General features: G+C 34.8%; 2 protein-coding genes and 1 long non-coding RNA gene across 3 annotated transcripts in view; 1 reads left to right on the top strand and 2 right to left on the bottom strand.

Moving 5' to 3' along the window:
- The window catches only part of DOK6 (docking protein 6), a 192,906-nt gene extending 179,917 nt beyond the window's left edge, over positions 1-12,989 (top strand). Inside the window, exons 10-11 of the mRNA XM_053468201.1 lie at positions 10,194-10,301; positions 12,932-12,989. Of these exons, the coding sequence (XP_053324176.1) occupies positions 10,194-10,243 (50 nt within the window). The 3' untranslated portion in view covers positions 10,244-10,301; positions 12,932-12,989. The remainder of the gene's footprint in view (positions 1-10,193; positions 10,302-12,931) is intronic.
- RTTN (rotatin) overlaps positions 7,801-18,238 on the bottom strand; it is a 67,583-nt gene continuing 57,145 nt past the window's right edge. Inside the window, exons 41-50 of the mRNA XM_053468202.1 lie at positions 17,854-18,053; positions 17,119-17,224; positions 16,532-16,629; positions 14,600-14,677; positions 12,926-13,052; positions 12,107-12,309; positions 11,260-11,527; positions 9,560-9,663; positions 8,504-8,573; positions 7,801-8,021 (exon numbers count right to left, since the gene is read on the bottom strand). Coding sequence (XP_053324177.1) covers positions 7,942-8,021; positions 8,504-8,573; positions 9,560-9,663; positions 11,260-11,527; positions 12,107-12,309; positions 12,926-13,052; positions 14,600-14,677; positions 16,532-16,629; positions 17,119-17,224; positions 17,854-18,053 — 1,334 coding nt within the window. The 3' untranslated portion in view covers positions 7,801-7,941. The remainder of the gene's footprint in view (positions 8,022-8,503; positions 8,574-9,559; positions 9,664-11,259; positions 11,528-12,106; positions 12,310-12,925; positions 13,053-14,599; positions 14,678-16,531; positions 16,630-17,118; positions 17,225-17,853; positions 18,054-18,238) is intronic.
- On the bottom strand, positions 15,891-16,462 carry LOC128497959 (uncharacterized). The gene is made up of 2 exons (XR_008354367.1): positions 16,032-16,462; positions 15,891-15,986 (listed from the first exon to the last, which is right to left on the bottom strand). It is a non-coding gene; the product is annotated as an uncharacterized LOC128497959 (long non-coding RNA).

The raw sequence follows: 18,238 nt of genomic DNA, 5'->3' as shown, positions 1-18,238 counted from the left end.
CTCCATGCCCTGGTGTACAAGAAGCAATGCGATCCCTCCTCTCTGTCGTGAACTTTTCCAAAATCACTTGCATCACACTTCCATTCAAATTGTATCTGAAGTAGATACTGATATTTTCATTCTCCATAAATAACTGACGTGATGATGGAATTATATTGTCAGTGTTACCTACACAAAAAAAACAAAACAAAAGTAACAAAAATGTGATGTCACATATGACAGGATTGAAGTCAATGATATATAGCCTTCTAAGTTGCATGCAGAATGTTTTCAGATCATACGTTTCATTAAAATGTACTATTACAGAGGATGAAGAAGAATTCACATTTAAAATTCCGGGTCTCTATATTACCCACATAGGTCTTAACATGTTTCATCTAGAATTCAATGCAATATTTTGTTAAAATGAAAACCCTTTATTTCCCAAAAGTGAGAAATAAGTGGATTGTGGTATCTAACATGTTATCCAAAAGGCTTGTAAATAAACATGAAGGATAGTTCAGAAAAGATTTACCCGAACGCGTGGCCTTAAGACTTACTATAATTGTTATCAAGTCAGTATCCATCAAATGTTGTCTTTATTTTTTTTTCTCATTTTACTGTATTTTGTATCCCAGCAATAATCGCAGACCCTAATATGTTTTCCTTTCCGTTTCAGTTTCAGTTTAGAATGCCTGAGAATTACACGCTAAACACACATTATGGTGACTTGTACGCTGCCCTTTTTAGCCCCAATTTTTTTGTTACAAGCTTACTTCATTTCTTGACGCTTGGATACCCTTGTGTAATTTTCCTACTAGTGTGAAATACTGTAAAGTTTAAGTGTTTTCAAACGTCCAGTAAAAGGTTAGATTTTATTGTTACATATTTTTATTCATTGCGCTTCAGGATCATCTCCTAGACATTTGTTCTTTTAATTTAGTTCAAAATATCTCTTTTATGTACTATAAAACAATGTATTGGAGGTGGCTAGATGATTTTCATAAGCTCCAAGGCCAATTATTAATGGAAGTGGCACCGTCTGTAAGTGGAAAAGGGTTAGATCTAGGCAGGAATGAGTGGAAGTCAACTCATTGTGCAATTGTCATACTTTGTAGAGCTAATCCAGTTTCCATTCCAGAATGGAATACAATGGAATAGAAATTTATGACCAGGGCCCGTCTCACATTTTGTTTCTGGAAGTCCAAATTGTTATGTGATGCACTGTTTGTTATGTGCGGTTTGCCCACTGCGCAGCGCTGCGGAATATTATGGTACTATATAAATCAGTAATGACGTACCTCTATACGATTTGTAACTTGTAGAGAAATAGATTGCACAAACCTGAACTAAATGCTTGCATACAATCTTAGTTTTCTAATTAAAATAACTTCAATTTCTTGTGATTCTACAGCTTCTGTAATTTAAACCTAACCATTTTAATCATTGTTGATGGTACGTCTTATAAATTTAATTTCCTTTAGGAAATTCATCTAATTATTGTTTTCAAACTGCATTATCTTGGAATTTATTTAGCTGTATAGAAAATGAAAAGAATGTCCAATAAAATGCCTTTTTCACAGCTGCATGATGTACTACTTGTACTAAATATTATAGTCATTATGTTTCTGTTATGAAGTAGGAATTAATCATTGTATTTCTTAATGATAACATAACATACAAACCATCTTTTATACGTGGGATAATAAACATCTTTTGTTAACATACTTAAAATGAATGCACAAAAAATGAATAGTTATTATTTCCTATTAATTTTGAAGCACAAATAGCACTGAAGATTGTTAGAGAAGGTGAGGCGCAGATGGTAATGTGATTTGGATTTGCCGTGAAGGCGTCAGAAATCAGAACCAGGGGTGGGGTGTTTATCTTATCTTCAGCTACACCATCTTCCTCTTTGTTATAAGGAGTGGGAGAGGGAGAATGTGAGGTGTTGCAACCTTTCCGAAGTGTGGTGATCTAAAACAATCGGCTCACTGTTCTCCGTTATGCTCCTGGGCACAAATAGGACACCCAACAGCCTTCAAATAAATTATACCAAATCTAGTCACTAGATTTGATTCTAGTCACATGTCCAATGCTTTTCAGATGCAGTTTTAAACCTGGCACAATATGCAGTGGTGATCAATACGTTCATACGCTAAAAGCATGACCTTTGTGAACAAAAGTGTTTTTTAATTCTATGTGAAGAAAAGATCTTTGAGATCCCTAAAGTTTGTGTATCTTTACACCTTTTTGTATGTTGTAAATAAAATGTATGAACTTTGACTAAAGACTCATTAGGAACATGAGCCACACAAATATGTGCTGTAATTTTTGGGATATTAACAGAACAGCACTTCATCCGCCCTTTGTGTCTCTTGGCAGCTGAGATTGAATATCAAAGATGAAAAGGTTGGTTTTAAGAAATTCAGACCTAATGAGCTCACTTTGTGAGTCAGGGAGCTAGTAATAGGTGTTGGCCAGGGGCACAACAACAACCACAGACATTGTCCTGGGGCTCCCCAACTTCAAAAGCTGGTCTGTGCCTTCATTGCCCTCAAACAACTTGTCTGGGCCTTCTTTGCCCCTTGCCCCCTTTCCAACATACGTAAACACACACTAATTACAGTTACTCATACTCACTAACACACATTCCATATAACCTCACTTACACATACATGCTCACACAGATTGGTGTGGTCCAGGTCGGCCCTTTCTAAACAATTTTAAATCAAATGAGGAGACAGGAACAAGGGGTCATGCCGGGACAACTCTAGTTACACCAATGGTGTTGGCTTTGCTAGGCACAAAAGAAAGGGTCCTGAAGTGTTGTGGCACCCGGAGGGACATTATTATAGACGTTTAGGGCAGCTGGAGCGTGGCCATTAAGTTAAGAAACAGTACGTTTTTGCAGCTGTCTCTGGATGATATTTTAAATGGGTGAGGAGACCTAGGAGAAATCTTACTAATTTAACTATAGCTAAAATCCGAGGTTCATAATGGTTACCCCTTCATAATGTATAGTGTAGCAGCAGAGAAACTTTCCCACAAACTCTCCTGTCAACTCAAAAGAGAAGACATCCAGAGATTTTATATATTAGATAGAGGCCCTGGAGAGCCAACAATCTCCCACTTCATTATTGAAAATCAGGAGATAGCAACGTACAAGATAGTAGACTTGTGCATTCAGATTCCATAAAATTTACATTTTTGTTGCTAATTTTGTTAATTCGTACAAATTTCCAAAAACGAAGAGGTTGACCAATAAAACAAATGCAATACGTTTTTTTTATTTAGAAACCAAATTAGTTGTCACTTTGGGACAGGTTGGGAGACATTGAGGAAAAAAAAAAGTATTGTTTTTTGTCCATGTACACAAGTCTATCAAATTGGTGTGGCGGTGTGTTATCACATCACATTGTTACTCTGCACTTGTGAACAGCTGTCTGCAAAATGTGGCCGGGTAATTGGATTGTGAAAATGTAGCATCAACAACCAATGGAATAGTTATAGAGAATCATCAAATATTTATTTTAATCCTATCTGCCAGGTATTTGAAAACAATGCAAAATATAACCGTACATATACCTGGTCTTTTCGTACCCATGCTTTACAAAACTGAATAAATCTAAGTGTGCAATAAACTGATTGCTCATTATTGCATTATGGTACCCACTTGTTTTCTGAGACTTAACACTTCACCAAGGCACTCTCCTCATCTTAATAGTTTATATGATTATAATAGTGTTCACACCTTCCAACATTTCAAGTGGATAAAGGTGTGATTCGAGGTCATGATTGTTCTATGGCTCTGTGAACTATTGTGAAAAATGTGAATAGCGTTTTACACAATTTTATAAACTGATTATCTGCCGTTTTGTTTACACATAAGTGAGACTTTTCAGAGTGTAGAACACTCATTGTCAGCAAACATTTTGAACTCCAGGAAATGAACAATGAAGCGGGTCAATGTAATTTGAATTCAAATTAGGGACTAAGCCCTGCTAAGTAGGGACACTTGAGAGGTAAAAGTAATTAGCAAATTATAGTTATGCTTCATATTTCGTTTTGTCCCCTCTTTTTGCTTGAGACTCTCCATTCTCCCATGAAAAGCATTTGTTTCAAGGAAGGGAGCGGGGTGTTGCTGAGTGAACAGTTAAGTTTTATAGCTTTACTCCCAAAATCCATACTACGACACAAGCGAATATGTTATCCAAAAAGTTTAGCTTTGCTTATATGAAAAGGTCGATTCATTTAAATGAAGAAGAGGTAAAGTGCTACAGTTACATCCCTTGTTGAATAACTCTTACTAAGAGGTGCTATTCAAGATAAAACATTAATTGCTCTCTATATACCATGCAGAACAATATCAGGTCTGTCAAATATGTTTCTCCTAATGTTTAATCACGTAAAATCAAACACAGAACCATCTATGAATACTTTTCAGTTCCTATAGAAACAAAGTCTCATTGCCTGCATTTGTGATTTTTAAAGGAATGCATATTTTTCATGTGACAGAGGCATGATTAAAGTTTTAATTCCGGTAAAGGTAATACTGTGTCTATTTAAAAATGTTATTATATTACCCTGATCGACGCAAACATGAATGATGAATTATTGAACTACAGGATTTGTAACGTCAAGTCAAACTGCATTTTCTACGGAAGCTGGCTTTTCCCTTGTCCAGATATTTTACGCATTACACGTGTAAAAAAATCTAATATCCTTTCCCATATTGCAAGATGCGCCAATATCAAGGCATAAGAAATCAATATAACTGTTATGAGAAACTCCTCTACCATTTGTCTCAACAGTTAGATTATAACAGTTGGAAATAACCGTTTAAAGCCTATCCTTAAAATGCCAGAACAATGCTACACGAAAAAGGTGCTTATTTAAAGTAATACTAGAGCTGAAATTGTCAACAGTGAAATTTACTTTTAACTCCCCATCCCACCAGGAATTGTATGCAGTCTGCGTATCCCATAGGGTTCTTTTTAAATACTATACCCCGTAGTTGATTCTGCTTCACACCACTCACAGTGATTGTTGGATCCCCTTGACTAATAGGAGCTTGAAGGAAATCTTATTTTTTAATTAGTTTTTTTTATTATTATTTATTACTTTATTATCATTACTTAATTTTAAACACCAGTATTTAAAAGCTATGATTAAACTCTTCTAAGATAAAAACAAATGTTCTTTGTGAAAAATTTGGTGAGTAAACTGTCCCCCATAATGGAGTAAGTTGATTGGCATTGTATGTTATGTATAAAACACAAGGGTTAGAGAATATATACGATTTTATAGCTTTATTAACAGGATGACGAAATTGTTCTATTAACCTAAAAAGATTATGAAAAACATATACTGCAGGGTTGCAGTTAAACCAGTGTTCAGCTTAAGCAACCATCTGGTCGTCTTAAACATATGATTTTTTTTACATACAATTTGGACAGAACATATAAAAAGTAATATTAGTCTTACCTGATTGTACAATTACAGTTTTTTTCAGTGTTCCATAAAAAAATAGACTCATATAACAGTGGTAAGTACCAATGTCATCTTCGGTGGCTTCAATCAATGTTATTGACATGTCCAAAGAAGATAAGCTCTTGTTTACAAATGCAATTTTATCCTTGTACTTTTCAGAAATATGTTTACCAAAGGTTGGATTAACAGAACACAGTGTTTCTTCAGATGATCCTTTGACTTTAACCCACAAATATTGAAGTACAGTTGCATTTCCAGAATATAGGCAGTCCAAGGTCAAATGCTTTTTGAGTCTCACTATAGTATCCACTTCAGTGGCAGATGCAAGAAGGAAAATTTGGAGTAGGCAGGTTGAAAAATATATATTTCTTTCCATATCCTGATTGCATTAAATGCTAAATAAACTTCCTTGTATCACTTTAAAAAAAAATAAAAAAATGATATATATATATATATATAAATAAATGTGTCTGTGTGTAGAAAATTGCCAATAAATGAATAAGAACCCAGGTGAAATAATAGTTTTTTCTCACAGGTGCATAAAAAACAACTCAATAAAAATTTCCATCTTCTCAGCCAGACAATAAAGTACAAAAAATCTAATACAAGAAACTAAGATTACATAGTATTTCCCTTCACAGCTTCTTACGCATTTACACTTAGTAACCAATAACAGAATTGGTCCACACAAGTTTTTACCCTCTTTTTACTAGAAGAAGAAAAAACAACAAGGGATGTGGTTTTTAAACAAACCAGAATATATATATATATATATACACAGTTGGTAACACTTTAACACCTTTTCTAAATAATTTACCATGTAGTGCAATTGTCTGGTGTTAAAAAAAAATGTTAGGCTAATATTAGGGTAATCGAAGACTTAAAGCTATTGTTACCTGCATAGCTTGTAAAGGGAAGGATTCAATTTAAAAGAACTAGAGAGATCACAACAAAGACCATGGAATAAAGCCTATTTTTTACTGAGGGTATTTGCGTTTTTACAATTTGTGTGCTTAACCACGAGTTCTCTTTTTTATTTTAACTATACCCACATAAATCACACATTTTTTAAAACCTTACGTAGATGTATTGTGTAACTTTTAATATGAATAATACATTACAATACTAAAAACAAAAGTTAAGAAAATGCCAAATTTTATGTCTGATTTTGCTATGATAATTAATGTCTGTTGTAGCTGGATTGATCAAAATATCCCAAAATATATGAATAAAAGTGTCTTGAGTTTGGAAATACCTTATAGGTATAGATCTTCTATATCTTTGAAACAGCAATGCATACTTTTAAATATTTGCCCAATAATTGCCACAAAGTCTTGCATTATTTTTACAGCCAGTATATTGGTTTATATTTATAACATGTATAAGGTACATATTTATGGAAAGTAGACAACCTTTTTTTTTTTTTTTATCATTTCTCGTCTGTTAGAATCTTTGCTTGTGCAGGTTCTGTGCTAGAGCACCAAAGGTTATTGTATAGTTTTGGAAGTTACAGGGCACACTGCATAACACCCTCACGTCACTGCAGGATAGTACAAAGCATTGGGGTTGACACACATAAAATAAAGTGTTAATTGCCATATTATACTAAAGAACTACAGCTTGGATCAAAAAAGACATTTTCACAAATATACAAGCCTTTGCTCTTCTGGTATACCTGCTTTTGTGGACTACAACTCCCATCACTCTCACCATGAGCCTCGCTGAGGGTGATGGGAACTGTAGTCCACAAAAAGTCATCTAGCCATTTGTTTGTAAATAAAGATTAATGTTCATAAAATGTAGGTGTCTAGGTTTTTTTTTTTATGTTTTTTTATTGGGGGTTATTTGCCAGGTGGTGGGTTGTGGCATAATGCCTGATCTGCGCATGGCAGCAGGAATCAGAATCCGTTTTCACTACATGCCACACAACATATCTAACTACATGCTTAACCACAAACGACTTTTTTTTTCTTCTTTAAGTGCTCATTTAATTAACACAATCCGCACATTTTAGACAAAATACATGTGGTGATAATGTCCACTGTGCTTTCATTGTGAGGTATATTTTATTATGTTATTAAATAAAAACTGTATTAAAAAAGTAAACACAAATTTGTAAGCAATTGTGTTTTTTTCATGTGACGATAGTGTTTTTTTTTTTAACTTAAATAACAAAAATATACATTTTTGAAACATATTAAAATGTACATGTGAAGGATATTTTTTACAGGCACTGTTGCACAAAATCTTCCATTTCTGCATTATAACCATAAGGATTTTCAACGCCCCAAGTTATGGTGGACTTCAATTTAAAATGACATCTCCAAGTTATAGATAAATATGTATTTTAATCAAGAGACACCATCAAGGCTCGCAGTTCCATGGTTCCATATACATAAAGTCATGTAGTACAAAAATGTCCTGATGGAATTAGAATTCCATAATGTTGTAGGCATACACAAGGATTCCTTAGTTATTTAGAATTTGCTCCAAATTCTCTAGACATTTCAAATGGTAAAGAACAGGCATATCGTCAGTAAGCATCGCATCTGGAAAGAAAAAAAGAAAAAGTAAAAAATGCACACTAAAAAAAAAAAAAGGAGCATTTTAGTTTTGCAGCCAAACAGCTTTAATTTGAATCCAGTGTAAACTCATAATTATAATCTAAATCTATATAACCTATGATCTTAAATTATTTCATAATGAAAACGTGTATGCCAAATACCTTCGGAAGAGTTGCAGAATATTACGCAGAGGGCAATCTTTGGCATATATGGAGTGGCATTAACAGCATGAGAAGGTAAGGGTAAATTGTCTATGTTGCTTCAGGTAAACCCTTTCAAATAAGCTTTATGACAAACACTCAGTTTAACTGGGGGATTAAACAAAGTCAAACAAAGAGGAATTTAAAAATGACAAGTGCAAGAGTTAAAGTTAGGAGTAATGCGAGAACTTTTTACTCAAAAAATTAATATGTACGGCACACGTCCTTTCCTTACAGTTACTATATGATTTAAATATTTATACTTACTTTTCCTCAGCGTAGACAACATTTCTTCTATTCTCCCTTTTAACAACGGATTCTTCAGGATCACTTTTGCCTGGTGAATAATGTAAGATTATATTTTAATATATATTATATATATACTTTGTATATACAATTACAAACGCAAGATTCCATGAACAATATAACAACTATAACTACTGCATCAGTTTGTATACTACCCACTATCATTCACACTTTAAAAATTGTGTTTCCTGACTCGGTGTTGAAACTCAGATTTTCTCAGCAAGAAAACATGTGGAATAAAAATAGGGTAACACTAACTAAAGAGTGAAAATGGCAAAATATGGATTTTTGGGTACATTATTTTAGTAACAGAATGATGTCATTGTGGTGATATGTTACTATCCAGGAGGATAAATAAGCACAGGTTTCTTAAAATGTACCTTCTGATACAGGATCGATAGACAGCAAAGATGTGGATCAATCTTTTAGAGCCCCAGCAAACACTAATTTATTTTAACAACACATTATACCAAAGACAGTCGGATGATACTAGGTAGAAAGATAATGCTTACATGTTAAGATGAATAAGACAAAACTAGCTATATATACACACTAAAAACAGGGGCTCGAAGGGTTTAATGAGTGGCATGTATCCACAGAATTAACAGTACATCCTACCATTACTATCCTTTATAGCAAAATTCAACCACGCTATACTTGTTTTCTCTTTTGGCCTATGATGTCACCCCATAACCTTTTAACAGTTATTGTCGAATTCGCAATCTTTTCCATTTCACACTTTCGATCTTAACACTTCCACCCACACCTGAAACATCTGACCGTCTTCCAGCAACAAGAAAACGACAAAGTTGAGCCATTTCCTCCTCCAGCCAACCCTTCAGAGTGCATATACATATATAATAAATTACAAAAGTAAAAAGAAAACAGAGCAATATCAAAACTAGTAAACAACGTGTACTAATGTACATACTATGGAACATGATGGCCCTATATAAAACACTAAATAATAACTAAGTGTCCAGTGTTGATCTCTTAATGAAGCTGGAGATTCATTACCTTCTGGTAATTGTGAAGCAATGCCCAGAGTGCTGAGGCTCCTATTCGCTGCATACTGGTATCCTCGCTTTCCAGACATGAAGAAATCACAGCCACTGCTTTGTCTAATGAATAACATGGCAAAAATAAAATGCATTACCACACAGGTTTTCCAATTGCAGCCCCTGATTAAACGGATAGTCCAATGCCCCATACTGCCGCACCAACAAAGATGCATGTTAAAGTAGATTAACACGGCTTTCAGAGTTTTGGTTGCTAGACATGCTAAGTTCAACAGGGGTGCTTTCTGTGCATGTACATGTAACGGGAGTCTTATTAGACCTCTAGAACCCATGTGCAAGCCAGGGCTGGAGCTGGTTGCAGGAGATTATGCCATACACACCAGCTGGAAAGCAGGTCAAGGCATCGCTGCGTACCAAGAAGCTGGGAGGCAGGGAAAAGAGCCTGATATATAAAGAAGATTCTGACGAACAACTCAATGCATGAATATTTTGATGGGGAAAAAAAACATATAAAATTGACTTTTTCCTATTATAAACATTAAAAGGCATATGATGCTGAAATGTCCCTTTAAATTGCCATCAAAATAAAAACGTCACTCATGGAAACAAAGCGTTTTTTTTTTCTTTTTCAGGATCCACTGGAATTCTGAGAAAGCAACTTGTAAATCAGTTAAAAAGGTGATCTTTGGCTCGCCCTGACTGGATCTGCCAGTCTAAACCGTACCAGTCATTGAAACAAGGTATCACTTTGCAGAGGGCTTTCTTTCAACTACGCATTGTACAAATGTACAGATGGAATAGTATTCTAGCTGAGGGATTTCAGCTTTTATCTTGGTGCTGTCAACTACCAATATTGGTAAACTTGACTTAATTTTAAATGCTATTAAAAACTAAAAAATAAAAAAAGGTATAGAGCTAAAGATAGTGCCGTTTTAAAATGCGTATCTAACTACGATTCTATTAATTCTAAATTATACTCTGTCTCACATTATTTATAGTTAAAAATTTATATTTAAATTTTTTTAAGGATTACTGCTGCACAAATCATATTTAACAGTGTCTCATTTTTTTTATAATTAAACCTAAAACAGTAATATATTGTTCGACACATTTTCTTCTTTATATGCACTATTTAAAAAAAGTTTAAAAAAGAATTGGTTTCTCTACGTCAGACTTTGTCAGACGAGCACAGTGCCACGTTATTTAGTGGTTTCCCTTCTTTTCTACTCGTGGTATTTCTTTGTGATAGAATAAACACTGACAAGCTTAGCATTCTAAAAACAAGAAACCACCTAGCGTATATGTCTCTCTCTGTTTCACTTTTGCATCCACAATGCAGTAAATGTTATATCTGACCACAAACAGGATGCCACAGAAGTAACTAGGTGCCTTACTGTAATGAATATTCACTATCCTTTTTAAAAGTTTTAAGTAAAAACAAAAGCTAACATACACTTTCGTGTGGTTTTGAGGGTGTTAAATATTGCAGACTCTAAAAATGTAACCAAGTGTGAGGACATTGGTCTTGTTTTCCAAGAAAACTGCTGTCCTGCCATATCTGGGTACCTTCGTTGGTATTTATACATCCGACACACCATAGGGTAGTAACATGCCATATGCCGGCCACAACATATAAAGTGTGTCCACGCCCAAAGTTTGTACCTTTTTTTTAAAAAATAAAAAAATTACACGTCTTACCATTGGATAGGATCTTGGGTTTGCTGGCTGTATTAAAGCAGATATTATGCAGAATAAGCAAGGCTATTGGAGGGTCCGACTTGTTATTATATTTGATCAATTCTAGAAGAAGGTCTAAGCTTCCTTTCAACTTCATAATCATTTGCTGGCCATCAGTTGCCAGTGACAAATTCCACAAAAACTTAAGCCAGTGGACAGCCAGCATATTTAGAGCCTTGGCTCCTCCTTTGGGAAGTGAAACGGACAGAAAATGTTGAAGAAAGTTACTCTGTTATGAAAAAGCACAAAAAGGGAAACAATCAGTTTGCACATAATGTATGAGAGTCAATGTAACATGTAACGGCCTAGAATTGATTACAAACTAGTCATACAAAAAGGACAATGGCAGGTTAGGTATAGAAAGTGATGTCTTTAAAGGGGGGGGGAATCAACATAATGGTTCTGTATATTTTTACAGGCTAATACATATGAATTAAAATATAATTTACAAAAGAGTCAAATTAAAACTTAAATTATTAAAACAATAAGGCATTTTTTTTTCTTTTAGCTTTCTTCTATGTTGGCACAGTTTTCCGGCAATCATTTCAAACACATGCAAAACAGTGACGTTGTGCAATTCTAAATTCTAGATTACCATCTGACCCATTAAGCGTAACGGGTCAGAACACTGGGAATATTAATAGGTTTTTGTGCCAGTCGGATTATTTAATTTAATCACTACAAAGAAAAGTGAAGCACCTCATAATAAATTACAAACTGAGCACAAGGAGGTATGTAATGATGATCCTTTGATTAGCCTTGACTACAATTAAATAAACTTGCTTCATGGTTACCACAACAACCTCACCTTTTGAATAAGACATTTGCAGTCCTGAGTAGCAGCAAGATTAGAAAGAAGAACAAAGGCCGCCTGTTGGGTGCTGCTGTTACTAGAAGCAGGTTCTGAGGCAATCTTCAAAAGGCTGTGCATCAGGGAGTTATTCGCCGGAGCTTTCTGGGAAAGCTGTACAGGCATCACTCCAGCGTTTGTCCAACAAACAGAGCTACAAGCTTTCACACGGGGGAAGAAATGTGATCAGTTACTCCAAACACAGAGCAGGTTTCAACTATTACTCATGATATTGCTTCTAAACAAAAATGGTGTTCAATAAAACAAGAGGTCTAAATGCAAGGAAAATGCCTTTATCATAGCAGCAAAAGAGACAGTTACATTCCCCCAAAATCATACACTTACTGTAAAATGTGTGGATTCTCCCCGTTTAGATATCGCATATCTTGTTTTAATACATTTTCACAGATATCCATTATGTGGACTCTTCGTCACAGATAACGCTAACGAGTCGAATTAGTATTGGAAGAGTTTAGCTTTACATATCATTTGAACCTGTTCTTGTATCCACTTTGTCCATGATCCTTGCCCTTCCCTATTCCTTTGGCCACCTTTGCTAACATATTTAACACACATGAAACATAGAACATTTTAACATCCTTGACTGATTTGCATATATTTCGCTAGCATCAAACTGACAGGTTACAAAGCATCAACAAATGGAGCTACTTTGTTTAATTGCATTGGCTAATAGGTGCATTTATACAGATCTATACAAATCCAAGGAGATTATATAAATAATATATATATTTGAACATAGTATTTCCATTTTTTTACCTGCAGGGTAATTTGCTGTGTACACACACAGTAAGTGCAAGGCATTTTGCATCAATGCGTCATCCATCAAAAGCCAAGGCCAGAGGGAATGGAGCAAAGGAGCAAGTTGAGTATCTAGAGCAGCTGCCTGTGCAAATAAATAATGGAAATAATCCAAAACACGTAAAACTATAAAATGTTCAAAATATTTAAATATCAAATTCTTAAGATCTCAGGAAAGCTCCCTGCTATTCAAAAAGCAGGGTCAATTCTGCCCTAAAAGTAGGAAACCACTCACAGAATGTGAGATTAGATGTTTCATCAAAACATTCACCATTTAATGAATAAACTAGGGTTTTTTCTTCCTTATAGCATCAAGGCATGACTTTTTTTCTTTTTACAATTCATTAATTTTAAATCGATGCCTTAAAAGTAATTCAGTTCCCAACAAATGCTTCACTTATAAGCCCCGGTTGTCTTTTGTACCACTGTTTTTACCATAGTACCTGAAAAGCATTGTATATTTAAGGGTGTTTGTCATTTTTTGCTAATTTTTGTAAGACTGGCGTTGTGATGCTTGTGAGCCGGATCAGGTCAATGAATTCTAGAATGTCACAGGAAATATTGAAACTGAACTTTGTACACAATGCCCATAATAAAACCTGACAGACAAGGATGTTTACATCCCAGAACTGCCTAAAGCATTGATTTTAATTAAGGCTAGAAAGTAAATGACTACATTTTATTGTAACAGATAAACAGAGAAACATTTATGCATGTCCATGTCAGTGAAAATACAGAAAAAATCCACTCATTAAATTTGGAAGTAGGACAAGCAACAACAAATAATTAACATCCATCAGCTTCTTGTTTTTCTGATTAAAAGGAGGCATTATAGAAAAAACAGAACTAAAGAGAATTGTTTAATTAAAATTAAAACAATTAAATGAAACAAAAATAGGTTCAACAGCGTATTATTTGTCGCATTGTCATTTACAGATACAGAAGTTAGTCCCTTTTCCACATCCACCGCTTCCTTCTATGGTAGAGGAGGGGAGCACATGAGGCAAACAGACTTGAGATTGACAGATAGAAACCCCCCAAAAGGGATCCTTAAAAAAAAAATAAGGGGGTTAAAAGTATTGCTTTGAAATGTGCTTGAAAGGGTTCATTTACCCTTTCTTGCCATTGTACATATACTTACAATTGGTCTACATTCATATCTCACATGTGTGTTGTCAGCTGTGTTTAGACACAATTATTAAAGTATGTTAAGAAATGAAATAAAATTTCAAGATACCACCCCTAAAAATATTTGGGAGAAAGTTTATTTAATGGCCAAGCCTGTTAAAAAAAAATATCTATCTATCTATCTATCTATAGATAGATAGATAGATATACATACATACATTTTGGTGCCAAAATGTCTAAACAATTCCACCAAAAACCTTCGAGGGTTGACACTATACACGGCCTTTGACATAATTTTGATCAGATTTTTGAGTCCTACGACTTTTATTAATAGTGCCTGAGTCTTGCATCCCTAAGCTGTGCTGAGCCAGCTTTGCACAATGCCTGATTAAAGATCATCAGATTATTTGTCAGGCAGGGCCAACTCAACCATTCTTGCAGGAGAACCTCCTTGGGTTGGACCCTCATAATTTGTCTTATTCATCTAAACAGATCACTACTTACTTTTCCATCCTTGTTTTGATAGAGAGAATTTCGGAGAAGATACATAGCAGCTTTTAAGTTTTTCAAGTGACTCTCCTCCTACAAATAGATTAAGTAAGACTACATAAAATGCTTAGCAATATGAATATATTTATCACAGGACAAAGACTGGGCAGAGAATAGTAACAAAATCAAGACAGACATCATTGCAGAACACCAACATATGTATGTTAAACAAATACTTAAGCATATTGTTTTATGAGAATATATATAGTGTACCCATAGACATTATATATATTTGTTTTCACAGAACAAGTAAGGCTCACTTTTATATGAAAAATATTTTACTCATCTATAAAACCTAATGCAAAAAATCTGAGTTTAGAAATAACCAATGTTTTTGCAAGTTATAGGGCAATGAGTACATGTAGCGTTTTGCTAATTTCAAAACCATTCTTTTCAAATCTGGTAACCCTGTCTCCATGTCCTATTTGGGACATCTCTTTTCACACTAATTGTATTTTAGGTATACATTTGCAGCTCCTGGCATATGTCACTTCAAAACAACACCCCAATTTGTGTTCAATTCAATTTGCTCCTGAATGCCAGGTTATTTGTGGGCTGAAAGGCCACATTTGGGGCATGCACAATTCAGCTTCTCAACTTGGAATTTTAACATCTGGTCCTTCTGCCCCATAACCTATTTGGGACATCTTTGAAGCCATCAAATTCAATGTATCCAATCAAATCATATATTCTTGAAAACTACACAGCCAGGGTATTTCAAATAGTGATATTTTAACACTTTCCATGCAATAATTCTACACCCAGCCTTTGCCAAAGTTTGTGGCAGTGATTTATTTTGTGTTTTTCCCATAAAATTGTACTTCAGGTGTGAATTTACAGCTCCTGGTATGTGTCAAGTCCGAACACCCGAATATATGTTCAGCAAACTCTCCTGAGTACACTGATACCACCATTGCATGTGTTTATCAGGTTGTCTCCCACATTCGGGAGAATTTGGAATTTTACCATCTGGTCATCCTCCCCCCATGTCCTAGTTGGGAAATTTTTGAACCTGACCTTACATTTTTTAAACTAGACACCCCATTTGTATTTAAAAAATGCTAGTATTTTCACTCTTCGCATGCCAGATACAGTTCTTATTTTATCACTTGCTCATAAAAAAATTTTTTCCCCAAATATTTTTCTACTTTTTAAAAAAACAAAAATTTTTGTGGGACATCACTTAATGATTATTTTTATATGTTACTAGATTTTAATTTTTTTTCTCTATTTTTTACTAATCACATTGCGATTAGAAAGCTGAGCTCCATTGACTTGCATGGTTGAATGAAGTACCTGTAGATTTAGGCAGCCTCGGTTGCTTCTCTCTCTTCATGTAGTCCTTGCCATAGTGTGTGACTTTTGACAATAAACTGTCTTCAGCAACCTTGCTGGTGAGTTTGACTGGCCCTTACCAAGTTTTATTCCTCCTACACAGCTGTTTCTGTTTCAGTTAGTGATTGTTTCAACCTAAATATTAAATTCCTGATAATAAGGATCTTTTTGGTATAACGGTTTAATCATACACTTAAGTGTATGTCAAAAAATCCCTGACTTTGAGCAAGTCTACCTAAAACAATGATTTTTTCTTCTGTTCACTCACTTTGCATTTTGTTAAATGATAAGAAATTATGTCTATTTTAAAGCATTTTACTTTACAGCATTTTTCACACTTGCCTAACACTTTTGCACAATACGATATGTTCTTGGCATGGATAGCCATCATCTGAAACTGCCAGTAACATCTGTGTAATTTGATTCTGCATTGCTGTTTAATTTAACATAAACCTACTTTTTACATGGCCATACTGGGAATCATTGTATGAACAGTAAAATAATTTAGAGATAAAGCATCTCTTAACTGTGTTCAGTATGTTTAATGGGTACCTTTTTCCTCTGTGCTGGTTTTCCTGGCCTAAGGGAATCCAGGTTTAGCTGTGCGTGAATGTGCTTCATCTGTTCAATACAGCTGTCTACTAGGTGCGCTGAAAGAGAGACAATGAAACTGGTGCTTAATTCCATATAACATGATATTAAGACTTGCATGTTCAGTTTTCCCTTACACACAATTTTATCACATATACGCTTGTATTTACCGCACAGCCTTTTTGGGAGAATATGTGAATGTTCTCTCCCAATGTTTGTGAACAAATGTCAATGCCAAACAAAAGACCCCAAAACTGCCAGGTAAGCAAATAAGTAGCATTTTTTTTTCAATGAAAAGCGGTTTTATTCAGTGCGGTTAATTGTTTTAAAAAAGCAGGTCTCAGCTTAATTGAAGTATTACTAGGAAAAGTTAACAGCCATTTTTCTTTAAAGTATTAGAAATGTGCTTATTATTTCAGGCACTGTTAACACAATTTGAGTAGTGCAATAGTTGGTTTACGCACCAAGGATAAAGCTTCACTGGCAGAGAAATGACAGGGAAGACAGCCTTTGTTCTTTATTGTAAATATAAAAAAGCACAACCTCACCTTGCAGACTGTACTTCTGGGCACTTCTGCTGACAGCTAGCAGTAAGATTAAAGTACTTGCACAGACTTGTCTGAGAGGGTCCTCTGAGGATTTTTCTTCATAGCTCTGTATGAAACAACAAGTAATATGTTTCAATAAATGTGGAAATTGGGGAAATTCAAATCTTTCTATGGATACTGAAAAAAGTACTACTGAATGCATTCATATACCGCTTATGGTTAACTTTGGTTCTCTATGGTTATCTTTTAAATCAACCAAATGAAAGCGGTAACTTGCAAGAAGCGGAAGTGAAAATTATCTATTTTCATTTCTCTATACACATTTGTTTTTAAGATTTACTTATATTCTACAAAATATAAGCAAATTCCTACAAATGAGTACACTATGCAGGGCACCGCTAACTCTTGAAAACATAAATATAGGTCCAATATGAATAGGTTTTAAATTTGAAAGACCAGTGTGTGCAGGGGTACAAATTCTGATTAATTCCAGGGGGAAAAACTTGATCTTGAAAGCTATGAAGCATGAAGACATTGGGGCTTTTCTTCATTTAAGGTATGCCATGTCTAGAGCAATAGGTCATCAAGCTCTTTATGCATTTGTTGTACTCCTGTATGATATTGGAAGAAGCTAAATGGATTGGAGTGTATCAAATATACTTATAGGCCTCATTTTCAAAATTATTTGTTATATGTGGTCTCTACTCAGTGTAGTGCCACGGCAAAGCTACCAACCTGTAGTATTACTTTGCAAAGGTCATAACCCATGTTCACATTCCCATCTAAAAGAGCACAGAGTTCTGATGTACAAGGCGAGTCCAACGCTAGGCATTGCAGTTTTCCATGTTCCGCTAAGAGAACTGAGAGGAAGTGCATGCTAGCTGTATACAGCTTCGGGTGACTTGTAGCCAACCTTAAACACTCGGAGACAGTACCTAATCAAACAAGAAAAACAAAAAATGACAAATCAGCTTTTTGGTGGCGGAAGTGGTGACTTCATGATACAATTTGGGAGTGGTGCATAAATTCTCTGACTTTCGCAACCGTTTCAAAATGACTTCTATAGTCCGTTGACCAACCAATAACGCATGAGGTCATACTTGTACAGCCTTGTTTATTA

Source organism: Spea bombifrons, chromosome 5, assembly GCF_027358695.1.
Source record: "Spea bombifrons isolate aSpeBom1 chromosome 5, aSpeBom1.2.pri, whole genome shotgun sequence".
Classification (NCBI taxonomy): Eukaryota; Metazoa; Chordata; class Amphibia; order Anura; family Pelobatidae; genus Spea; species Spea bombifrons.
This window is presented reverse-complemented; position numbering and strand designations above follow the sequence as displayed.